The 26,434-nt window shown below is 45.5% G+C and overlaps 2 protein-coding genes across 4 annotated transcripts in view; one reads left to right on the plus strand and one right to left on the minus strand.

Annotated features, from left to right (window-relative positions):
- Positions 1-2,387, plus strand: part of chic1 (cysteine-rich hydrophobic domain 1) — a 15,175-nt gene extending 12,788 nt beyond the window's left edge. Inside the window, exon 6 of the mRNA XM_063190668.1 lies at positions 469-2,387. Within this exon, the coding sequence (XP_063046738.1) occupies positions 469-519 (51 nt within the window). The 3' untranslated portion in view covers positions 520-2,387. The remainder of the gene's footprint in view (positions 1-468) is intronic.
- A 3,298-nt stretch (positions 2,388-5,685) lies between these two features.
- The window catches only part of lnx2b (ligand of numb-protein X 2b), a 54,227-nt gene continuing 33,478 nt past the window's right edge, over positions 5,686-26,434 (minus strand). For all 3 annotated transcript variants that reach the window (XM_063189780.1, XM_063189781.1, XM_063189782.1), the window contains exons 6-12: positions 21,045-21,281; positions 20,219-20,506; positions 18,038-18,172; positions 9,933-10,107; positions 8,663-8,906; positions 8,025-8,183; positions 5,686-7,879 (exon numbers count right to left, since the gene is read on the minus strand). In XM_063189780.1, coding sequence (XP_063045850.1) covers positions 7,744-7,879; positions 8,025-8,183; positions 8,663-8,906; positions 9,933-10,107; positions 18,038-18,172; positions 20,219-20,506; positions 21,045-21,281 — 1,374 coding nt within the window. In that variant the 3' untranslated portion in view covers positions 5,686-7,743. The remainder of the gene's footprint in view (positions 7,880-8,024; positions 8,184-8,662; positions 8,907-9,932; positions 10,108-18,037; positions 18,173-20,218; positions 20,507-21,044; positions 21,282-26,434) is intronic.

Here is a 26,434-nt window from a genome sequence, read left to right on the forward strand (position 1 = left end):
CCATGCAAATGGAACATGTACGATTAATTCATTAATGTACGTAACAGAATAGTGACATTAGCAGTGGTTGCACCACATTTATGTCTGCTTTTAAAAACGTCAATGACCCATTGGTAGTTTTTTTGTTTTCTGTTGACATACACATACATATCCTAGTTTCTGGCTATTTTGTGTAGTTTGAGGTTCTGGTGAGGAGCCATTTCATTTTGTTGACTGTTGCAAGTTATAATTTTTCACAATTAAAAAAAATGATCAGGCTTTGAAGTTGTAGTCATTTTTTGACTGGAGAATACCACTTGAAATTTCATACATACGCACTTTATTTAACTGTACAGACAGCCTTGACCCCTTTTGTAGCTAAAATGCAGATTGAATGGAATTAATTGAATTGCCATGTATTTGTATGTGCAGGCATGCATGTGTAACCGTCATTTATTTTTTTCCCTTTTCTTTTCGTTCTCTGGGCAGGTGATTCTTATAGAATTCTTACCCAAATATCCGATATTCCGGCCGGACTGAGGCGGTCTCCAGGGAGACGGAGCAGGCCCCCGCTGGTGTTGGAGCCCCCTCTCTCCCATCCTTAGTGCCTTGTACATAATGTTGGACCGAGGGTCATCGCCATAGACATGTATGGAAATATACTGCAGGGTGTCTGGAAAATATGAATAGAAACAGAAAATGATTGAAAAGTAGGTGTTTGTTTGAAATTCACATCATTTTGTATAAACGTGTAATACAATTACAATTTTCAGATTTCATTCTTAAATGTTTTGTCTCGCGTTTTCTCCAACGGGCAGCCACTGGGGTCCAGGCACTGCTGTGCTTAATTGCTCAGAATTCTACTGGAATTTGGTGCATTCGCTATCAACAGCTGCATTCACCTTTAGTGGCTGTTGCATGTCTCACAGCGCAGACCTTAAGACATCAATTTGAGAGCAGGCGGTGACAGATCAATAAAGTGATGTCTGGAAATTCTATAGCACTTTGAAGATGACATGAATTTCAACACTCAACCAAGCTACTTAACAATCATTTAAATTGTGAATACATTTTTTTCTGGACACCCGGTAGTATACTTGTCTGACATATGTCAATGGTTATCACTGGCTTCTCATTAGCCTCAACACAAGACACCACACCACAACAAACCATCAGCCCACTCTTCCCTCTCTCCTCTCTCACCTCTGAACCCCTGTATGTCGCCCTCCTACCCCCCCCATTCCCATACACTCCTGTACAGTAGAAGTTGCAAACACTGTCACTTTGTTTTAGAGCAGATTTTGCACATTTTCCTGATGTAGTAGAAAAACGCTCCCTTTTGTTGCACTGACAGACGTTTTGTTTTTGTTTATTTGTGTTTGTTACGTATGACAGTTTGCGATTTCGACACAAAAAGAAGCAACAGAGAACTGAAAACTGTTTTTTGAGAGAGAAAAAAAGTGCATTTACCCCAAAGAGCCATCAGTCCCTTGCCACATGTTGTATTAAGATATCTTTGTAAACAAACAGGTCACCTTTCGGTGCGTATTTGCCTTATGTTAAACGACAACCTTTTTTTCTAAAGAGATGTGTGTGCGTGTGGATGTGTGTCTCTGTGCGTGTGCATGTGCACGTGCACATACACCCTTGTGTTTGTGTGTTCGTCTGTGTGGATGTGTGTGTGTGCGTGTGGGTTTGTGGATGCCAATGTATGTTCCTGGAGGGATTTGTTGCACAGAACTTGTTCAGCCGTCTAAACAGGTTCTGCTGTGAGGTTTTTTTGGGCATTGCCTCCTGAAACCAGTTGTTCTCTCCCTACAGTTGATACGGGGAGGTGGGGGGTTAAAAAGAGTAACGGAACAGCGTGGCTGCTACACTTAGTGTGAACTAGCAGGACATTCCAAGAACGTGTTAACCTACAAAAAGTACAAAAAGTGGTAAACCTGATAATAAACATTTTACAGGTGTTATTTAGTTAAGAATTTGGGGAGTTCAGGCTCTTTTATTAGATGTCTTACCACTACCTCTAGGTTTACAGAGCCTGCTTTGGCTATTCACACACCTTCTTGGAATAGCCATTGCCCCAAAGGACTCGTGTGTTGGAAATGGAGTGAAGAGTCAACGCCATTGGTTTTCCTGCACCTTTTTTGTTGTTTTGTTTGTTTGTGGAGATTTTCCTCCACCTATGGGTAGGGGGAGCTGTCTTGCGACTGACCTTGTAAATACAATACACAGATTAACCTGTATGTACAGTGTGGTAATGCCATGTTTACATGATGTTTAGCAGCTCATTTTGGGGCTTTTCGTTGGTTTTCATTTTTTGTTTTATTTTTTGTTTGTTTGCGTTCTGTTCTGCCAATAATATAACTGTATTATAGATTTTCTTAAAAAACAAGTGTTTCCATGAATAGCGTTCTCCAAGCCGATATTTTGACCCATGTTACCTTAGAGAAAGCCATACGCGTTTTTGATGTACATACTGTTTTTGCCAGAGCTTAAGGCTGAAGCTTGCACTTGGGCAGTATAGGTTTAGGAGGGGGGATAACGAAGGGTGCCTGCCTGCTCTCTGGTTTAACATGTGGAGAGTGGCTCTGTTATACATGGATGCCCACTTGTTATTGATAGTGGGTCTAATAGACCTACATGGTTGCCCACTTGGATAGTGGGTGTCTTGTACATGAATGCTCACTGGCTGTTAGATAGTGGGTCAATTATACAAGGATGCCCATTTGCTGTTGGATTAGTGATCGTCTTGTACAAGTATGCCCACTTGCTATTGATAGTGGGTCTCTTAGGGCATGAATGCTCACTTGCTGTTCGATAGTGGGCGCCTTGGACACAAATGCTCACTGGCTGTTGGATAGTGGGTGTATTACACACGAATGCTCACGGGCTGTCGGGAGAGTGGGTCTCTTATTATACACACTGATGCCCATTGGTTGTCGGAGTTGCGGTAATGCCAACTGAGGAAACCATTTTGCCACAAGACGACAACAAAAGTGTCATTAATTACAACTCTTCAACTATCATTTTGTGATGAGTTGGTTTTTGTTTTCTTTCCCCCTCTCTCTACCCCATAATTTTGCTTTGCTGGACACCCCTCTCTCCTCTCTTTCTCCATCAGCTGTTGTTTTCAAATCAGTCTTGAGGGGTTTATAAGCATCTCCGTCTCCTTTCTCATTTACATTAGCTGTTACTTGACATTGTCCATATGCTAGCTGCGCTACCTGTGGACACTATCTATCTATCTATCGATCACTCCTGTCACCCTTCCCCTTCTCTCTCTCTCTTGCTCTGCAGAGAGTGAATCTGACATCATTCAGCTTCTTCAGTTTCATCCTTTTCCCTTTATTCATGTTAGTCCACTCGCTGCATTAGAGAGTGCCTCATGGACTTCATGGTGAAGCTTGGAGAAGAAGAGCTGTGCTCGAGGAGGAGGAGAAAGGGTTTTTAAATATATATGAATATAAAATATATATATCTACCGGTCTAACAGGGAGTCACAAAACCTCCTCACAGTATTGGTACCCCGTTACTGAGTTTCTTGTAAATGTTTGTCATTATTATACCCAATCCTATGGAAAAAGGCTTAAATAAACGGTCAATTTTTACTTTTCTTTTCCCAAAAAGCGTCTGATGTGTATTTTGTGTTTATTGTAAGATATATATATGTTTTTCTGCATCAAAACTTGAAAGATTTAGTTGACTTTTTTTTTTTTAAATAGAAGGCCTCCTACCCCTAACTACCCACTCACTATCTCTCTCACACACACACACACACACACACACACACACACACACACACACACACACACACACACACACACACACACACACACACACTCTCTCTTTATAAGGTGATGACACTTGACTACTTGTTAAGTTATTGTTAGTGCCAGTAAAATTAAAGGATTATAGAGCAGTTTACTCCCCAGGTGAGTGGGGAAATAGGCCTGGATGACTGACAGCTGACCATGGCCTCGTGGCCACTTTGACAATGTTGTTTTGGCTTAACAAGGTGTTGGATGGATCGTTAACTTGCAGGCCCCACTAATTGCTCACCACTTTAAATAAAATTTAAGAGCAAGGGTTTGTACTTATGACACCCCCCAAAGTACTACATCCTCCCCCACTCTCAGGGGCCATAGCACCAAGTCCTGGGTGTTCTGTTGAGATGAGTTGCCTCGTCGCTCATATAGACAGGACGCTGGGCCCTATGCACAAACAAAAAATCTCTGGGCTCCTGCTTTACACTAACTTATGTGGGGGGCCCGAGGTCCCCCTTACAATGATGCACCCACCCTAGTAACAGTGGTGGGAGATTGGGGCCCATCTAGAAGTTCAATAGTCAAACATGTTTTTCCCCTGATTAACCAGGAGTAATCTTGAGTTTCCAATCTGAAAGTGCAAGTACAAAACAACTGTAAACATAAAAACCAATGTAATGCACAATACGTAGAGGAGCCCTACTGGCAGTGGTGAGAGTGGTCCATTTTGAAGTTCAATGGACATGCATGCCCCCACCCTGGATTAATGAGGGAATTCCTGATTTTCAAATCTGGAAATGTGCATGCATGTCCAAAAACTTGAAAGCATGTTGCCCATTGCCACCATGGGTCAAAGTAGGTTGTGTGAGAAGATATGTATGACGAGATTCAAATGATTTGAAAATCAGGCAACAAATTACCTTTGCATATTAGACTGCAATATCTGTCAATAAAGTATGAAAGTGATTCTGATTTTAAAAAGAAAAACAACAGTTCATAAAGATTTTCAAATCCAAAAAGCAGTCAAATACCGATACACCCAGGGAAAATGACATCTCCCTTTTCTTCTTGAGGCCTGCAGGGGGCAGTATGTCACACGCTGAATTTGCAAGTGAGTGGCAAGACATGGGAGGGGACCAAATGCAGTCTGACGTGGTGCACTAGAAATACCTCACTGTGGTTGAGAGAGAAAGAGAGAGTGGGGGTGGGGAGGTTGGGCAGGTAGATTCTATGACTTGGGTTAAATGGGCTGACCAAATTTACTTAATGTTAAGGGATCTAGGTGTTCACATAGGCCTACTGTAGTGGCCCATAGGCATGACCCATATGGCATATGGCAGTGGTGGGGACCTACAATTCAAATTTTCAGCATGTACCATAAGATTTCTAGCAGCACAGAAGTATCCTGCTAGCATCTCAAGTGAATTACATTGACTTCTGTAGGGGTGTTTTATCAGGATTTCTGGAACAAGCCTTTTCCAGGGAGTGTTCCCAGCAACACCACCGGTGGTGTGATGTGTGTTTGCACCTCCTGTCACCGGCCCCCAGCTGCTGTCTCCACATCTGCAGCTGTAGAGGACTCAAACGCCACAACCAGAACAAAGTAGGTGTCTAGAAAGATGTACAGGGTGTGATTTAAAGGGCTTAGTATTGAGACTCTTTTTCAAAAGTTATTTTTTTTAAATTTCAGCACATTTTATTTTACAATAACATAATACCAGTCATATGTTAAGCAAACAATATTATGCTATGTGGATAAAATGTTGAACATTGAATGTCTTCCGTTCACTTCATACGGCCTGAGTTGCATTCATTTTTATCCCTACATAATGTAATGTGCACAGTGTTGTGTACAAGTCATTGTGAAAACAAGGCAATCAGGACATTTTTTCCAGAAATTAATCAAAGGTTACCGAAAAACAAATCAGTCTAGCAGAGCTTGTGGTGAAACCATATTGCTTTATTGTATAATAAGAGGAACCCAGGGACAGGCAAAAGGCGTTCCCTCTCTCCCTCCCTCTGTCTGCCTGGGCCATCCCATGGGGGGAAAAGGAAACAATCAACATTTTGAAATGGAATGCAAGTGTCAGGAACTGTGTGTGTGTGTGTGTGTCTCTGTGTGTGTGTGTGTGTGTGTGTGTGTGTGTGTGTGTCTGTGCGACGCATGTGTGAACTACACATCAAATCAGACACATTCATTCGAGTAATACGTCATCAGGTAAAGAGAACATGAGAAGCAGGAAAAGAAAATAATTATACAACGATAGCATGTTTTTGGTCTATTGGCATTTTAAGGCAGGTGTGCATAGATTCATCCTTCGTTCTTTATAATGTATGCAAGGCACCCAAAAAAATCAAACACTCATTACAGTTGCATTCAACAGAACATCACACAGGTAGCCAATTATATAGTATCAAACCCCAATTAATACTGCAAATCTAACGTCATTATGATGTGTATTTCCTAGCAGTTTAATCGAATAGTATTTGGTAAAAGTTATTAAAATATCAGCATAAGTCACATTGTAGCCCAACTCAAGACGTTTTGGTCTGCTCTCAGAGGTGTTGCCATACTTGGTATACACCCCTGTGCGTCTGCCATAGTTTTCCTACGGAGTATGGACACTGAGAGCTATGCAACAGAGATATACTAACAGTGAACGAGGCCCTATTGCTTATATATTGAACCTTAATAACCCCCGCTGCCATAACAAGGGTAACATTAGTGATTCGTGCTACACACATAACAACACAGGCAACTCTTTAATTCGGCATGTCTTGCACGGAACGTGTAACATTCAACCAACGCAATCTCAACGTTCTAAAAACAAACAAATAAAACTTGAACTTTCAGGGCTTTAAAAAAAAAAAAACATGCCCTGCATTCTCTCACTGAACTCTCAAAGTTACACACGGGTGACAGACACAGAAGGAAAAAGGCATTTAAATGAAACATTCAAAGAAAACAAAGCGATTAAAAGGCCGGCGAGACATTTTGGCCCAACATAAAAAAATGTGTAATTCCTAAACATAATTCCTTCATATCCAATTAGCTCCCAATCTGATTGTCAGTTTGTCTTCCTCCTCCCTGATTGGCGGCCGTCTGTCTCCAGGGGCAACCATTTCAGCCAATAACAGCGCGCGCACACATTCACACACGCTAACATGGCAGTCTCGCCTAGAGCAACTGTAGGGATGTCAAGCCAGTGATCAAACTCTACGTATAATATATATATATAATTATAAAACATTCATCGACAGCAATTAAAACACTTCCGGGGGGCAGGGAAGGAGACCCAAACCTGTCATGCTTTCTCCCTTGTCAGACCAGACAAACAAGAGCAAGTCTTCCTAAGATAAAACATCGTTAAGACATTTTGCAGCTTGAACTGTTTAATCTTCAGCCATGGAGCATCCACAATTTAGGAAGTTCGGTTATCCATATTGTGATAATCAGAGCTGGGCCTTAACAGACATGTTCCCTCAGTCACTCCATCATTCACTATGAAGGGGCGGGAGTTGCCTTGTTTGTCCCTGTCATTTACACAGTGCACTGGGTGAGGACTAGATGGGGCTTCTGTTTTTAGGTTTCTCATGTTCTGATGGAGAAGGCAGGGGGAGGCCATTGTCTGAGGCCCTGGAACCTAGTGCCTGGTGCCTGTAGCCCTGGAGGGGGAAGGGGGAAGCGTGGGCTAGATCCTATTCTGGATGTCCATTGTACAGAGGGAGCAGGCCTGGAAAAGGAGCCGTTTTTGGGGGCCTGGGTTGCAGGCTTTGAGGCCCGGAGCCTTAAAGGCAAGAGGAAAGTGTGGGCGTAGGTGAGGCTTCCCAGCCAGGAGACCAGGGTGAGTGTTGATGATCATGTTGTGATGGCTGTAGGATTCAGACTCGCATGAAGCAGCACAGAGGAGGCAGATGCAGCTGTGGCCGGCCTGGGGACCTAGGGGAACCTGGTGCCTGGGCCCAGGTCCCTTAAGCCGGGAGGGAAGCGTAGTGTTTAGATGAGGCTGCCAGGCCAGGAGACGACGGTGAGGGTGACCTTGTTCTTCTGCAGCTTGAGCATGGGGATGAGGGAGGAGTTGTTCATGCCCACCGTGGTGGCCCCGTTCACGGCCACGATCTCATCTCCACACCTGCGAGAAGAAGGAGAGAGAATACATGGCAGACATTTGAAGAGAGAATACATACAAAGTACTTGCTTCACAAGAGGTGGTCAGCGCAAATCAATGTTTGCACGTGTGCCAAGGACGGACCACTCACACACAGAAAAACACTCACTTGAGGCGTCCATCGAAGTGTGCAGGCGTGCCAGGCACTATGGTCTTGATGAAGAAGGGCTGCTGGCCTCTGCTCTCCTCGTAGCCCCCCACAATGCTGAAGCCCCAGCTCTCAGTGTTGGTCTTCATCAGCACAATGTCACGACACCAGTGCATGTTGCTGCAGTGAAGAAATATAATATATTCGGTTACATAGGGCTACATTATATTATATTATATTATATTATATTATATTATATTATATTGCTGTGAAGCTCTCAGTCATCAGCATGATGTCACAGCACCAGTGTATGTTGCTGCAGTGGAAGGAGGGTTACGGTATGGGCTAGGCACACATTTCTCCTTTTGTGCCTCAATTAAAAAAGCCATTTTAAGCCATTATCACTTCACTGATTGTGGATAAATCTTACAAAAAAAGATTAAGCCTCCAGGTCGTCTTTTTAAAACATTAAAGAATAAAAAAACGCTGGAACATTGAACAGGTAGCTGATACCCGGACAAGTCAAGACAAGTTTGGCTTAAAAAGAAAGCACTTTGAGTCAACTGAGTATAGTTGTGCTATTGTGCTATATAAATATACGCTGCTGTTGTTGTTGTTGACGAAAGGTTGATGTCAAAAACTGAAGCTCTGTGTCCCACCTGGGCAGTCCAAGCCAGCGTGTCCAGAGCGGTGCCCAGTGGATGTCGTCCTCGCGGGGGCTGTCCCCTCCCTCCTGCTCCTCCTTGGCGGCGGCGTCGCCCTCCTCCTCGTCCTCCTCGGCCAGCGTGCGGATGACACGCAGGGCCACCGAGGGCTGGGCCGTCTGGGCCTTCAGCACCGACACCGCCTCGCCATACGTCAGCTGTGTCAGGTCCACGCCGTTGATGCTCAGCAGCACGTCGCCTGGGCAACCACAGGAGACACCATATTCTAAACTCAACATGTCGTGTAGGCAACCACAGGACACATCATATTCTAAACTCAACAACTCAGCAACCACAGGAGACACCATATTCTCAACTCGACAAAATGTCGCCTAGCCAACCACATGAGGAGACACGTTATTCTCAACTCAGCAACACTAACAGGAGATGCATCACATTCACAACTCAAATTTCCCTCAAACATTACAGTCACCATAGAGCCAAACATCTGAAACAAGTATAGACATCAGGAGTCATAGGACTGTTATATGACACATGCTATGATATTATACATGATATGACATCAGCCATATACTAATACTATATGAAAATATGTAAATAGACTGCAATATCAGTCAAGAGTCATAAATCCTTTAATGGGCAAACGTTTCTTCACTTAGAACTACTACAGTATTAACATAGCCCCAGGTAAAGAGGAAAACATCTCCACCTGGGAACATGGGAGTCACATCACCTGCCACCATTGAACATTATGCAATGGGCTACATGCAAAACTCGTCTGCCAGACCAAATTTGATTGCGGTGCTGCTCCACAGTCTGGTTATTTGAATAATGGCATACAGAGAGGTGGAGGTGGAAAATCCCGGCTTTAGAAAGTAAAACCCTGAGCCACACACTTGATCCAATCTTGAATGGTATCTGTGGACATTAGGATCTGCTGGGATCAGAAAGGTAGGTAATCTGCAGTAATAGGGCTGACCAAGTGGATTACTGGCTGGTTGATAAGAAAAATGAAAAAAAATGATGTTGTAATTACAGTACATTTCATTATCGAACCAGAAGTTAATAGCAGCCAAATGGGATAATTTTAACTGGGAGCGGCTTTTACTTCAAAAGTTAAAATCCTTTCCACAAACCTGATCCAGCAAGCTCTGAAGATGATTGTAGAAGTAGAAAAGCTTACTTTTTCTGGAATACCGTACATCATTTTGCAAGTCTGCACAAAACGCATTAAACAGGCTAATGTCACTGGCGGGGTACTGACCTGTCTTGATGTTGCCGTCACGATACAGACACCCTATTGGCTGGACGCTGGTGATGTAGACGGGGACGCGGCTGCGGCAGTCCCGCCCCCCGGCAATGGTGATGCCCAGGGAGTGGCGAGGCTCCTTCTTCAGGTTCACCGCCTTCTCCTGGCACGAGAAGCCGCTCGGGGGCTCCTAGAGGACAGGAGATGAGAGATACTTTACTGATTAATAACATGTAACAATATGAACTAACATGTAACAACATGTACTTGACTGCCTTCTCCTGGTAGGAGAAGTCGTTCGTGGGATCCTCGTAGTATTAAACAGAGGAGAACAGAGATACTTACTGTTCAAGGTTATACGGATCAGGATATTTTAAAATATAGATATTGTTTCATCCGTTAACGTGTAAACACGACATGTGAAGTGAAAAGTGAAAGCCCATTTGTGGATGACAATAAAAACTCCATTGTGACAGGTGCATTTTAGCCCCCTAAATGGGATAATTTTGAAATGCACCTTCTAAAACAAGACCAAAAATATCCACACACGTGTAAATAGCTTCTCAGACGTATAACATGTACTTGACCGCCTTCTCCTGGCACAAGAAGCCACTCTGAGAATCTTAGCAGCAGAATGGCATTGGACATCCAGAATAAATACTTTAAGCAACATAAATAAAAGATTGTCCATGTGCATTTGGAATGAGAGCTAGCCATATGGTGAGATATTTTTATACGAAGTAAGCCTCTCCAAGGAGGAACCACCAAGTGTTACTAATTGATCACTGGGGCACCCTTTTGGATAAAGGCATATAGCTTCCACTTGGACGTTTCCTCCTGGCATGAGAAATTACTTGGAGGGTACAAGTAGTTCAGTAGAGATGTACATTCTGGGAAGAAATTAAGTAATCCCAAAGCAATTGATTTAAGCATGCATCAGCGCCGCAGTCACTACAACTGCAGTTCTAATAGTTGAAAAGTGTATAGTGTTATACTACAGTGATTGGGTGGGCCCTGCATCAAGCGCACCATGGTGTGTTATTGTTTGTATGTATACAGGAACAAAGCATGTATAATTGACTGTTCCACTACACTAAATAGCCCACTGAGCAGAACCTGTATAAGGACCAGAGTTTACAAAATGGTGCTACTCTTTGGACCTCATTATACAGTGACCTGTACAGTAAAACTAAAAGGCAAGTCCAGGGCTTGAGATGATTTGAATTCCTCTCAAGTCTGGAACAAAGTGTCGTGGCACACCAAGAACTTCAATAAGATATTGACCGAGTTTGGAAACGTGTCGGCTTACGCCTTTGCCCACTGCATTGAACTGGATGGTTTAAATAGCATGACAGACAGGAGAAATTCCCCTCAGCATTTGACTTCTGACATTAGGACCACAGTTTACAAAATGGAGTCCTACGTTTTGACACCAGTGTTTCCCATACATTGAGGAAACTATGGCGGCCCGCCATAGTTTAAATTTGGCCGCCATAGTTTACGAAAATGTAAAAAAAAAAAAAAAAAAAAAAATAATTTTTTTTTACTTTTTTTTTTTTTTTTTAACGATATCCGATTTGAATTACGATTTTGAATTTCCTTCGCATTTTCCTCCTGGAGTAAATACATCCTATAGACTCTGTATTGGTTAGATAAGTAGTCCCACGGTAACACAGAATGAGGGGAAAGCATTAGGAAGTGACCGTAAGGGTATTACAGTTGATTCATGTGTGCACACGTGTAACATCGGGTGAGTAACAGAACATGTGCGCAACGATGCGTTATGACACGCCGATATGCGAGGATCTTCGTCCAAATCGCTAGTCGCATGCATCATCGCTAACTGCGTTTACATCGCGTGCCGCGTGTAAGGGAAATGTTAGGCTAGTTGTTGACATGTATGGAATTCACTTCAATTTGTGCTGTTTCTTGCTTCAGTTGTGGACAAAACGATTGGCCAAACTCACAATAGAAAGCCTTTGCTGTGCTACTGTCCCAGAGAGCTGAAAAAAAAAACCTTCATAGAAGAAGTCACACTTAACAGCTGTGTTAACCAATCCAATGAGTTCTCTCATTTCTCTCTCTCTCTCTCTCTCTCTCGCTCTCTCTCTCTCTCATAGTAGCCTACTATTTACCCATAACAAATGGTGAATTTCTGAGCCCTTTTTAATTTGTAGCCTATACCACTTAAGGCATGATAATGCTTCATCATATTTTAGAAATAGGGCCTATGTGCCTTTTATATACCAAATGTTTATCATTTTGAAATTGTTTCAGTTGTTTATGACTTGTGTATGACTGAAATTATCTCTGCATACTATCAGTGCTGCATTGCTTTGTAAAGATAGGCTATTCAACACACTTTAAAAACACACTGAAAAGATACGGCCATAGTAGCCTACTGAAAACATTTTGTTCATAATAATGGTGATTAATAAATGGTGGTCTTAAATTTTCATACTGACATCCTTGAATTTGACTTGGTAGATCACGGCAGACCATCAACTTCAAAAGTAGATCTTGGTTAAAAAAAGGTTGGGCACCCCTGCTATAGAGAGAACCACAAGTGCTTGAAAGACAGGGATCAAAAGCCTAGTCAAGTTGTTGTAGTTTACTTGGGTTTGGGAGCAATATAAAAAACCTTCAGAGAAGGGACAGTTGGGATGAGTTTACTAACACTCCCTAGGCTTTGTTTTATAGTTGTAATGAGTTTGGTGACAGACCTTCATTGACACAGCAGAGGAGACATCGGGCTGCATATAGAAATTAATGTGTAATGAATGTGAATATAGACATAAATGTGTAATATGTTGTTCAGCCCTTTTAATGGGAGGAATTTGGAAAAAACTGGCCCTGTGACCAGCACCCCTCATGTAGAATGTGTACGCCTACAGATATGTGTGGGGGAAAAGGCATAGCCTACCCTCTAAGACCCTTTTTGTCTATGCGTTAACAATTTCACAGTGCTCTTAAATTCTTATCTCTGCTCCTATTTTGTTTTATTATTGTTTCCCAGACCCCTGCATGAGGGACGAATGAAACTGTGTTGTAAACAGAAATTATTCACTGTACTGCATTTTTTGACAATGACAATGTACTACTATTATACAAGTCATGGGTAAAATCTTATGTAGCCTTATTTCTCAAAATATAAATGGCTGAAATATAGGCCCAGGCCTACAGTTTCTCCATGCGCCAATGTCATACTGTAGTCATTGTTTTGCCGTTTTGCATTTACGCCCTTTACGCCATTTACACAGCCCCCCCCCCCCCCCCCAAAAAAAAGACCCGTCCCCCCCCCCCCCGGACAAAATAAACCCCGGCTGCCCCCATAGTTTCCAAAATTTCTGTGGGAAACACTGGACACAATCATTGATGTGGATGTGCAAATACTCATGGACCACATATCACAGAATTGCTGTAGAATTGCTTCAGAAGAATTTCTCTTACTTTATACTATTTCTCTTACTTTATACTTACTTTATACTACACTGAATTTGGGTGCACTACCACATGAGTACAAAATAGTCACTTCTTTGATACACAGTGCATGATGTTAGGTTGTGTGGTGCACAGAAACTAAGTGAACATCAATAAAAAAAAATATATACTGCATCATAGTCCAGCGATCAAAAACATTTTTCACACTCTGACAAATCTATATCAAAAAAATATACTCGACCCCCAAATGCCTCAGCAAGAGGGCAAATTGTCAGTGGAAACCGTTTAGTTTTCATAGTTCATAAACACTACTGCTGACCTTAAAATTATGAAAGCAATACAAACAGTGAGTCAGTCACCCAATGCTGGCCTACTCTGCTCTGGCAGACTCCTACTCCAGGGATGAGGAGGTTTTTTTTTAATCAAAAGATTTGGCCTGGGGCACAACAATATTTTTCCCTCTGAGGGCAGCAGAGAGACAGAGAGGGAGAGAGAGAAAGAACGATGAAGAGAAGGAGGGAGGAGAGCAACAGAGGGAAATTGAGGCAGAGAGAGAGAGAGAGAGAGAGAGAGAGAGAGAGAGATAGAGATAGAGATAGAGATAGAGATAGAGATAGAGAGAGAGAGAGAGAGAGAGAGGGGCAGAGAAAGGGAGGGGGAGAGAAACAGAGGTGAATTGACACAGGAGAGAGACATAAAGGGGAAGAGAGGAGGAGAGAAAGGGAGAGAGGAGGGGTAAGGAGACGGGCAAAACGGCAAAAAGAGGGGGCAAAGAGAGGAAGAGAGGACGCGAGGGAGGAGGGATAAAAATATAACGGATGGAGTGACCTCCTGTGGGGATACTGCTTGTGCAAACAAACACGTCAACGTGGCACATCCCTGATCCAGCAGAAAACACACACACAGGCACGCACACACACACACCCTCAAATCCCCCCCCTCCCCCCACACACACACACAGGCACACTCTCACTCACGGCTCTGACAGTGTGCCAAAACTCTCAGCCACCATTACAGTGTCTCTCCCTCACCTCACCTATTCTCCTGTGTGTGTGTGTGTAGAGGGGGGTGGGGGGGTTGAGAGGAGGATGAGTATCATTCCTTCCTACCCAGCAGGGCACTGCACCCCCCAGCCAGAGCAAAGGCTCCTGCCCAGCAGGACAAAGCTAACTGTCACCAGCTTTGATCCTCTGCCACCTGAGCTAAACTCACTCACGCACGCACGCAGGCACGCAGGCACACACTTCAGGTGAGAAGGCAGCACGCAAAAGACCACAGAGAGAGACAGAGAAGGAAAGGAAGGAAAAGGGGGAGGGAAGGTAAAAAGCCCCTACTTGTACTCCCTACCCCGTACCTTTCCACTTCCAGCCCTGCACCTTTTGATCAGGGAGAGTGGCTCTGCTCTGCTCTGCTCTGCCACGCTGTAAGCACTAGTGGCAGCACTGGAGCCTTTCATCTGGAGACAGGCCAGGGGAAGTGGAGTGGGGATGGGGGGGGAGAAGAAGAGAGGGAAAGAGGGGGAAGTGGAGTAAGGGGGAGGAGAGGAGGGGAGGAAGAAGAAGAAGAGAGGGAGAGAGGGGGAGAGAAAGGGAAGTGAAGTGGGTGGGGGGAGGAGGAGAGGGGAGGAAGAAGGTGGCAAGGAAAAAGGAGGATGAGGCAAAGTGGGGGAAAGGGAAGAGAGGAGATGAAAGGGGAAGCGCAGGAGAGAGGAGGAGGGGAAAGAAAGGAAGGGAGGGGAGGGGAGAGGTAAGGGAATTCAGGGTGGCACAGACGAAGAGGAGGCAAGTAAAGTGAAGGGGATTGGAGGAGTGGAAAAAGCAATTGAAGGGAAGGGAAGGGAAAGAAACACGAGGCAAAGTGCGGCAGAAGAGAAGATAAAGGAGAGGAGTGGAGTGGAGGCAACCGAAGGCAAGTGGAAGCTGGAGGATAGGGGAGGTGGAGGAAGGAGGAGAGAGGAGTAGGACAGAATGAGGGAGGAGAGGAATGAGGGGAGAGGAGAGGAGAGCAGAGGAGAGGTAATGGCGAAGAAAGGGAATACAGGGTGGCAGAACTGAGAGCAGGTGGGGAGATGGGGGAGGAGAGGAGATGAGAGGAGGAGGGCCTGGTCTGTGGAGAAGGGGGGAAGAGCGGGGAGGAGGGCCTGGTCTGTGGAGAAGGGGGGAAGAGCGGGGAGGAGGGCCCAGCCTGAGCCACCAGCATCTGCAGCATCTGCTCTGCACCCCCTCAGCAGCACACAGGAAGTGACACGCTGCTCGGGTGCGACTCCAGCACGGTGTCAAGAGAAAGAAGAGTGGAGAAGAGAGTGGAGGAGAGGAGACAGGATGGGAGACAGGAGAGGAGAGGGGAGAGGAGAGGAGAGTAGGGGAGAGGAGAGGAGAGTGGAGGAGAGGAGAGTGGATAGGAAAGGACAAGAGGTAGGGGGTAGGAGGGGAAATGAGACGAGAGGAGAAAGGAAAGGGCAGGAGAGAGGAGAAGGCAGAAGAGGAGAGGAGAGGAGAGGAGAGGAGGAGAGTAGAGGAGGAGAGGAGAGAGGAGAGGAGAAGGCAGAAGAGGAGAGGAGAGGAGAGAGGAGGGGGCCGGAGAGAAGAAATGGCAGAAGAGGATAGGAGAGAGGACAAGAGAGGAGAGGAGAGGAGAGGAAAGGAAAGGAGAGGAGACATGAGGTGGGGGTAGGAGAGGAGAGTGACATGCTGCCAGGGTGTGATTCCATTGCAGTGTCAAGACAGAGGCCGCGCTTGACAGTAGACTTACTTTACCCCCACTTTCTCACTCTTATTCCTTTGCTTTGTCTATGTGTTCCCCCTCTCTTCCTTTCTAGTTCTCCCCCTCCCATCATCATCCCATCTCTTCTCCTCTCGCTCTGACTCCTTCTTGATCCATTCATTATTGACTTTCTCCATCCTCCCCTTTCTTCTGTTTTCCTTACTTCTTGCTCTCCGACCATCTCTGTGTGTCATCGACATTCCCTCTCTCCAGTCTTCAACACTTTCTTTTTCCACTCACTTCTCATTCCCTCGCTCCTATTCTCCTCCTATTTCTCAACTCGTTTTTTTTTCCTTCTTCTTCACGTCCCGCTGCTCTCTCTTGTGTTCTGTTCTATTCTGCCAGCCTCTCGTGCTCCAGTTGACTTGAGCTATTATTATTTCACATTCCCTTTCATCTTCCCTCTCATGACACACACACAGATGCTCCCCCACTTTCTCAGGCTCGCTCTCTCCCACACACACACACTATGACAATCTCACACACACACACACACACAGACGCACGCACACGCACACGCACACACACACGCACGCACACACACACACAGACGCACGCACACGCACACGCACACACACACGCACGCACGCACACACGCAGACAAGCACGCACACAAACTATGACAGTCACACACACAACACTTCCCTGTGCACGCACACAGGCACACACACATTTCCCTACGCACACACACACGCGCACACTTCCCTGTGCAAGACACACATCTTCCTCTACTTCAACACACACACACTTGAGAAGTGCTGAGCAGCGAGCAAGGCTTTGCTGTGACAGGGAGGGGATTAGGGAGCCGGGGGGTGTGGGAACCAGCTCATGAAGCTGATGGCTCCAGGGAGGAGAGAGGAGGAGAGGAGAGGAGAGGAGAGGAGAGGAGAGGAGAGGAGAGGAGGAAAGAAGGAAGGAGAGGATAGGAGAGGAGAGGGGGGAGAGGGAATTGATAGAGAAAGAGAAGATAGACTAGAGGGGGGAATGGATGAAGAGATAGCAGAGGAGAGAGGAGAGGAGAGGAGGAGGGAGGAGAGAATAGAAGAGTAGAGGAGAAGAGAGGAAAAGAGAGAGGGGGTGGAATTGAAGTCAGCGAAGAAGAAGAAGAAGTGGAGGAGAGCAAGGTAGAGTACAAAAGAGGAGAGGAGTGGAGGAGAGCGAAGGAGAACTAAGTGGAGGGTAGGAAGTGAAGAAAGTTGCGGTGGGGGAGAGAGAAGAGGAGACTGGTGAAGGGGAGATGGTGGTGGAGGGGAGGAGGGCATAGTTGAGAAGATGGGGGGGAGGTAGAAGAGAGGGAAGGAGAGTGGAAGAAAGGCGATGAGATGAGAGGAGAGGAGGATGGAGAGCATAGGAGAGAAGAAAAGAGGAGCAGAGACAGAGGAGAGGGAGCAGGCAGGAGAAGAGTAGAGGAGGGGATGGGGGGAGAGAGGGGCAGGGGAGGAGGTGCTGTGCTGGGCCTCTGGAGGTAACACAGGCCCCTTTGGAATAAGCCAAGCAGACAGGACCACACAGACGCATCTCCACGAGAGCACATTACTGCAGGGAGGCTGAGGACATGAGGGTGGACACTGTGTGTGTGTGTGTGTGTGTGTGTGTGTGTACGTACTAGGGATGGAAATTTAGACCAGGCACAAGATAGTCATAACATATACAGTGACTGGGAAATGCATTGTTTATTTGTCAGTGTCCACACCTGTTCTGTGTGTGTGTGTGTGTGTGTGTGTGTGTGTGTGTGTGTGTGTGTGTGTGTGTGTGTCCGGTGCTTTCCTTCATGCATGTGTTTGTGTGTGTGTGTGTGTGTGTGTGGGAATGTCAATGTTGGTGTGTGTGTGTGTGTTGGAATGTCAGTGTGTGTGTGTGTGTGTGTGTGTGTGTGTGTGTGTGTGTGTGTGTGTGTGTGTGTGTGTGTGTTTTACCTTCATGTATGTGGAGCGTCTCCTGAAGAACTGCTGTTCTGGAGCTCTCCGGGCACCCCTCATCACCACCACCTCACCCACCTCCTCCGCCTCCGGGTGACGCATCACCACGAAGTTCACACGCACCTCACTGGCCTGATGAACAGACACACACAAACAGACAGACAGACAGACAGACAGACAGACAGACAGACAGACAGACAGACAGACAAATAGAGAAACACAGACAGACAGACAGACAAATAGAGAAACACAGACAGACAGACAGACAGACAGACAGACAGACAAATAGAGAAACACAGACAGACAGACAGACGGGCAGACAGACATACGGGGTTTAGTGAATACTCAAATGCTGGTCTAAAGAATATCATATCCAGTTGTAAGTATCGGGTTATGAAAAATGATACACCATTTATATGCAAATAACAAAATGCTGGTATTTGCATTTATGTTTTGTGCCTATGAACAATGCAATACATCATAAAAATCATGGCCGCCAACAACATCGATTTTAGGCAATTTGCACCACATGACTTTCAGGGACTGATGTGTCCTGTATCCACCCAGCTGTGTGATCTTTACTGTGTCTGTGCCTCAGAGCTAACCCACAGCGAAATGGTAACATTTGGGTCCGACACCCTGACCACTTACCCATGACTGTGTTTATGTGTACAGTATATCACGAAAGTGAATACACCCCTCACAGTTTTGCAGATTTTTGAGTATATCTTTTCATAGGAAAGCATTGCAGAAATTTCACTTGGACACAATGATTAGTGACCTTTTAACAACATATTTAACCGCTTAAATTTCTTGTTCACTCAGAAAAAAACAAAATACAGCCATGAATGTTTGAACATGTACTCACAAAAGTGAGTACACCCCAGATGAAAATCCGGTAGAGAAGGGGCTGTGATTGTACAAATCGTCTTGAAATGAAACGAAATGAAAAGGGATGAAAAGGTTGGTCATCAGTGTGCGTTTCAACCTTTCTTTGTATTGAACTTTTACATTTTGAGTCTGCATCTGGCTTAAATAGATTGGTGTGAGATTTTAATGCAATCCTATGGAGAATAACAGGATCTGCTTCAGTAGTCACAGTGCATGTTGACATGCATGTTTCTTTTAGGTGTATTTCAGATTACCAATGTTGACAGCATTCATGCATCCCCAAACCATGTCAGTCCCACTACCATGCTTGGCTTTTGATAGGATACACTTTTTTGTAAAACTCACTTGTTTACCACCACACATGCTTGACACCATCTAAAGTATATTTGTTCATCTTGGTCTCTTCAGATCACACGACATGGTTCCAGTGATCCATATTCTTGGTCTGTTCATCTCTCTTGAGACCAAGATAAACAAATTTGCTTTAGATGGTGTCAAGCATGTGTGGTGGTAAACAAGTGAGTTTTACAAAAAAGGTGTATCCTCTCAATAGCCAAGCATGGTAGTGGGACTGACATGGTTTATGGATGCATGAATGCTGTCAACATTGGTAATCTGAAATACACCTAAAAGAAACATGCATGTCATCATGCACTGTGACTACTGAAGCAGATCATGATATTCTCCATAGGATTGCATTCAAATCTCACACCAATCTATTTAAGCCAGATGCAGACTCAAAATGTAAAAGTTCAATGCAAAGAAAGGTTGAAACGCACACTGATGACCTCCCCTTTCATCCCTTTTCATTTCGTTTCATTTCGAGACGATTCGAGCCAACACAGCCCCTTCTCTACCAGATTTTAATCTGGGGTGTACTCACTTTTGTGAGTACATGTTCAAACATTCATGGCTGTATTTTGTTTTTTTTCTGAGTGAACAAGAAATTTAAGCGGTTAAATATGTTGTTAAAAGGTCACTAATCATTGTGTCAAAGTGAAATTTCTGTAATGCTTTCCTAAGAAAAGATATACTCACAAATCTGCAAAAATGTGAGGGGTGTACTCACTTTCGTGATATACTGTATGCATGTACGGGTATGTATGAATGCAGCAGACATGTGTTTACTGTATATGCATGCATGTAGAACTATCTGTAAACACCTGCATGACCTGTGATGCAGTCTTGGGTGTGCTGTGCCTCAAGTTGTGCCAGTTGATGCCCAACCCTTCATCATTTCATGTGTGTGTGTGTGTGTGTGTGTGTGTGTTCTGCATTTGTACCCACCTGTATGATCTGCGCGGCCGTCTCTGGCGTGCCGTGCCTCAGGTCGTGCCCGTTAATGGCCAGCACTTTGTCGTTGTTCCTCAGCTTGCCGTCTTTAGCCGCCAGCCCCCCCACCAGCAGGTCCAGGATGAAGACGCCCGACTCGTCCGACTTGCGGATCAGCTTGATGCCCAGCGGCTCCGAGCGCTCCCGCTTCACCAGGGTGACCTGGGTGACCGTGCCCTGGATCGGGTGGGCCGGGTGGTGCGCGTGGTGTGGGTGTGGGTGGTGGTGATGGTGGTTGGAGGCCTGAGTTGAAGTACATTGCATTACATTGCATGGCATTAAGTTTAGGAGACGGTTTTATACATCGGGTGCATTCCAATATGCAGACTCTAGTTCCTCCAATTGTGCTTGTAGACTCGCGTTTTGCGGACGTCCCGCCTTTGTGGAGAAAACAATTAAGTTTACCCGCTGTCAGCCTAGTCCAAAACATTTTTGGTAGACTGTTCTTCATTCACTATCCCGATTGCAAAGGAGGAAATTACATTAGAATTGTGCTTTTGCAAGATTTGGAATGAATTTTCTGTCGTGAGTGACGTCATCATAAGGTAACAAGCAGGCAAGTGAGCAAGGGAGGACGGAAGTCCGCATATTGTAATCCACCCAAAGTCGCTTACAAAGAAGGAGGAGCTTATTTATTTATGTTTATTTATTTGCAACTTGTTGGAAATTGAAGTCCGATTGCTTACAACTGTAACTTTTAACTATAACCTTTTGGATAACATGACCTGGATGAATGGCATCGCCACAGACATACGTGTATGCAGGTAACAGTAGATGTTACCTGTGGCGATGTGTTGGACGAGGAGGACGAAGAGGAGTTGTTGGATGAGGATGAGCCAGTGGAGGTCAGGGGAGGGTTGGTGGCGGCGGTGCCCGAGGAAGGGTGCGCTTGGTGGGGGTCGGGCCGCGGCTTGAAGCCCTTCTCCTGCATGACCGTGATGCGGAGAACAGAGCAGGGCCGCCTCAGCACGCCAATGGCCCGGTTGTGGCACACCGTCGCCAGGCTGACGTCGTTCACCTGGAACAGAGGGGAGATAGGGAGGATTAAAAAAAATTAAAACTTCACGCATCTATAATCACAACGAAGAAATCTCTTTGTAGACGAATGAAAATACATAATCAGAGCAAACAACACTTGCAGATACAAAGTGCACATAGAACAATAAGTGCAACCTGACACTTTTGAATGGGTAGGTTTTAGCTATTACGGTCTGACATTTAGCCTTCCACTGCCGTTTTACTATTCATTCACATGGTTTTACTAGCCCTCAGTTTACTCATAACTTGGGCGACTTGGCTTTGGGGAGAGAGGGACAGAAGTTAAAATGTGTCTGATGTTACAGTTGATAATATTTTATGGCTAGGAACAGTGTGAAGGGTCCTCTTTAACTACATAATCACCGATGAGGAACGCTGGTTTTAACGAGGCAGGGGCTGGGTTAAGGTCAGGAGAAGTTTTGGGGCCTGATGTCTTTTGGTAGATAAGGATGTTATGATGGGAGGCTCTTTAGTGGTAAGAGAGGGCGTTTTGCTGTTTATGTAATCGGAGATAAGCAACGTCGTTAAACAATCATTTTTAAAAAGCAGGACGCCAAGGTATTCTTCTAGGATAAAACCTACAGGGCCATCATCAGGACAAGAAGTGAACCAAGCAGTACCATCTTGTGTGCAGTATTGCTTGGTTCACTTCACGTCTCAGCCAAAGAGCACCTACTTTACTACTTGAATGCCGCAGCCCTCCAGCCTTCATTTCCTCTTAATACTTTATTTGAAGCTGCTGAAAATAAAATTGGTATGTATTACATACAACATGTGCTTTATTGTGTAGTGACAACGGAAAACGAATTCCCACCTATTCAGGACCGTAGTACTACTACTAGTTCACCCAATCTCACACCAAAAACACGAGTAAGAAAAATGTTTGGAATGCCAAGAGGGGGTGGTTCTTAAGTGGGAAAAGTGGTTTCTGTAGAATGCCTCCCTTGCAGGTATCGCAGGGCCTATGTAAGCGAGCGTGAAAAGTAACACCGAGTAAGCCTTTGCACGACATATTAACCAAATAAAACACCAAGACTGCATCCAGAGCAGTGTTTCTATGCATGTGTCTCTCCAGTTGTCCTATCTAGCTTTAGCAAAGCAAGTCCATTTATCTGGCATTAACCACACAAACAAAAACACAGCATCTATAGCTCACTTCCATGATTGTGCACATTCCAACATTCCAAATTCCATCCATCACAGTCAGTCAAGTCAGGTCAAGAGTGTGTGCTTGTTTCAGCCGTGTAGGTTTTTTACAACCACAAGCCCTCACCCCTCTAGCTACATCACTGCCTGTGACATCAAAACAAGCAACAAGAACGCTAGACAGCCCAGATGAGATATGGCATCTCTGCAGAGGCGTGGTGCATGATGGGATATGGGAGGGGGAAGGAGAGGGAGAAGGGGGGAGTGGTGCAGAGGTCACACCGTCCATTAGTCAGTCAAGTACCGGTATTTCCACTACCAGGCTCAGTAGCTCAGCTCCACTGCTTAGCTCTTGCAAATTACAACACGTGCAACTTGTGTCAGTGTGTGCTTTGCTGTGTGCTTTGCTGTGTGTGTGTGTGTGTGTGTGTGTGTGTGTGTGTGTGTGTGTGTGTGTGTGTGTGTGTGTGTGTGTGTGTGTGTGTGTGTGTGTGTGTGTGTGTGTGTGTGTGTGTGTGTGTGTGTGTGTGTGTGTGTGTGTGTGTGTGTGTGTGTGTACGCGCGTGTGTGTACGCGTGTGTGTACGCGTGTGTGTACGCGTGTGTGTACGCGTGTGTGTACGCGTGTGTGTGCGCGCGCGTGTGTGCGTGCGCGCGTGTGCATGCGCATGTTGGCTTTGCATGCCTGTGGGGATTAATTGTTTTTTGAGGCCAGGCCGGAAACTTCAAAGCACATACAGTATATAAAGTGCATAGCAACAGTGTGTGTGTATGTGTGTGTATGTTTATGTGTGTGTCCATTGTAATGTTAGTCAGGGTCATTTAATCTTTAAAGAGAAAAGCAGTCGCCTCTGAAGATTGCAAGTGTGACTGCCATGCTACACAGCCACGAGGGGAGTTAAAGCATGTGTGCTTACCTACATAATGTATGTGCATGTGTGCGTGACCTGCCACTGAGATGCACTGCATTCATCTCACTCAGGGCATTTCATCTTCATCATCATAAGAGAAAAAAATCAGAGAGAGAGAGAGAGAGAGAAAGAGAGAAAGAGAGAAAGAGAGAAAGAGAGAGAGAGAGAGAGAGAGAGAGAGAGAGAGAGAGAGAGAGAGAGAGAGAGAGCAAGCATAGGGGGGTAATGAAGCTTGAGCGTGACCTCCATCCTTGGCCCTTACATCATCTCTCCTCTCTCCTCTCTCCCTCCTCTCTCCTCCTCCTCCTCCATCTTTCCTTCTTCTCCTCCTCCTCCCCCTCCTCTAAGGACTGTGTATTTAAAGAAAGTCTCAGAATAATTTGGACTGCCAAACCAAGACAGTGAGAAACAGCAGCAGCAGTAGCAGCAGCGGTAGCAGCAGCAGCATCACTGCGTTGCTCTTACAACTTAAAAAGCAAGGGGGAAAAGTAAGGGAAAGAAGAAAATCAATTGCATCGACCAGAGCAGCGACGGGGGAAAAGAGAGATACTGTTTCAAGGAACGAGAAATGAGATCTTCACTGGCTTCGGTTGTATCTCTTTACAGACAAACTGCCTCTTCACCCAAAAAAGAAAAACCCAAACACAATCTTGAACCAAGCTACAACAAAGCAGCCCATTGGCCGAGGTGGCATGGCCTTCAGGTCCCTCTGGCTTTTGATTGGTCCAGTGGAGAGAGAGAGAGGGGGGGGGGGTCATGGCGGACTTACGGGGATGGAATGATAGGCCTGGGATTCCCGAGAGAGAGAGAGCGAGAGAGAAAGGCGAATGTGAATGTGGGGGCCACTGTGTGTATGTGGCTTTGGTTTAGTGTGGCACTGCTGCATTCCACAACAACCGAGGGGAGAAACCCTAGGAGAGGGAACTGTGGGAAGAGGAGAGGAGAGAGGCAGGAATCAGGGAAGGAGAGAGAGATGGCGGGAGAGAGAGAGAGAAGGGGAAATATAGATGGAGAGAGAAAAAAAAGAGAGAGGGAGAGAGAGCGACACAAAAGAGAGTGTGATGAAGATGGAGGGAGTGAACGTCGAGAGGGAACAAACGTGAGGAGCATGAGAGAAAGAGAGACATAGAGCGAGAGATAGAGAAAAGAAGATATGAAAATGGAGAGAGTGAAATTAGAGGGGGAATGGATGTGTTAAGCATTACAGAGAGAGAGCAAGAGGGAGATCAAGAACAAAGATGGAGAGTGAAAGCAGAAAGGGTGAAGAGCATGAGAGAGAGAGCGAGAGAGAGAGAGAGAGAGAGAGAGAGAGAGAGAGAGAGAGAAAGTGAGAGAAAGAGAGAGAAAGAGAGAGACACAGAGACAGAGAGATGCCGGGAGAGACAGAGAGGAGTAAAGAGAGGAAACTGGGGCAAGCATGTCATCGTAGGGTTGAGGTTAACCTGCTGGCCACCATTCCGTGCATCGCTCTGCTTATTGTTTCATACACACTCACACTCACCACACAACGAGGTCACCCCCTCCGAACAGGCACACGCGCACGCACGCACGCACGCACGCACACGCACACGCACACACACACGCACACGCACACGCACACACACACACACACCACAACAACAACCTCAACAAGCACAAACATTAAAACAACATTTAACTCAGAGGGTTAGGCCTGTATTGGAGCCGTCATATTTTGAGTTAATTCAACAAGATCAACCTCCTATCCCCCAACAACACACACAAAACTACAACACAACAATAGCTAACTTAATACACTCAAGTAGTTCCTCTTTGTAAAATTAACTTTCTTCAGAAAGCCCCTGTAGCTGGCGTAACAGATTATTAACAATAGCAAACTAAACGACGGCTCCTAGCATCAGAAAAAGAGCCTTCAAAAAGCCGGAGCTGCTGAAAAGAGTTCAGGGCACAGACCAAGGAGAGCGGGTCAGTGCGAGTCCACCGCTGAAAATGAGATCCATGATCTGATAAGGGGAGTCTCTGTGAAACCCTGCCCAGAATAAGGGCCCCATTGTGGGATTAATCCAGGAGAGAGAGAGAGGGGCCGGTATGGTACGGTGTGGTGCGGTACGAAAGGGCTGACATTTTAACTCACTTCACCTGTTCCAGAAACACGCTCACCTTCATCGGGGAGGGGAGGCAGGATATTGCCGGGCTAATGTTTCACCAAAGTCTGTGTGATTATGTGTTTTTGTGTGGATGTGTGTGTGTGTGAGAGGGAAGAGAGAGAGAGAGTCTTTCAGCCAAAAGTAGGACAGGCAGAGTACATGTCCTCTGGCTGGGCTACACTGGCCATTGAACATCAACCAACAACAACAACTCATCCCCAAACACCAGCACTGCAACCTCTGTCCGAGAGAGAGAGAGAGAGAGAGAGAGAGAGAGAGAGAGAGAGAGAGAGAGAGCAAGAACGAGAGCAAGAGTGAGACAGAGAGTGAGACAGAGAGAGAGAGAGAGAGCAAGAGCGAGAGAGACAGAGAGAGAAAGGTGGAACCACTGGAAAAAAAAACACCACCACATTTCTCAGCAAGAGAACCTTTGAGCCATAAGAAGGACAGGCAGAGTACATGTCCTCTGGCTGGGCTACACTGGCCATTGAACATCAACCAACATCCCCAAACACCAGCACAGCAACCTCTGTCTGAGAGAGACCCTTCTGGAATATTCTAAATATTCTAATATATGAGTCGATCCAGTGAGGGAGGGAGAGAAAGAAAAAAAGAGGGAGAGCCTGAGTGTGTGTGTGCCAGAGAGAGAGAGAGAGAGAGAGAAAAAGAGAGAGAGAGAAAGAAAGAAAGAGAGAGAGAGAGAGAGAGAGAGAGAGAGAGAGAGAGAGAGAGAGAGAGAGAGAGAGAGAGAGAAAGGTGGAACCACTGGAAAAAAAACACCACCACATTTCTCAGCGTCCCCGCACCATCACACTCGAGACCGGTCCTTCCGGTTGGTCGACATGGCGACACCCTTGACAGAGCATGCTCAGTTTAGTCAGGGCAGGCTTGGCTGACCAATCAGCTCGCTGGCTAGAACTTTATTATGTGACAACCGATCCTCCAAACTTC

This window comes from Engraulis encrasicolus, chromosome 23 (genome assembly GCF_034702125.1).
Source record: "Engraulis encrasicolus isolate BLACKSEA-1 chromosome 23, IST_EnEncr_1.0, whole genome shotgun sequence".
Classification (NCBI taxonomy): domain Eukaryota; kingdom Metazoa; phylum Chordata; class Actinopteri; order Clupeiformes; family Engraulidae; genus Engraulis; species Engraulis encrasicolus.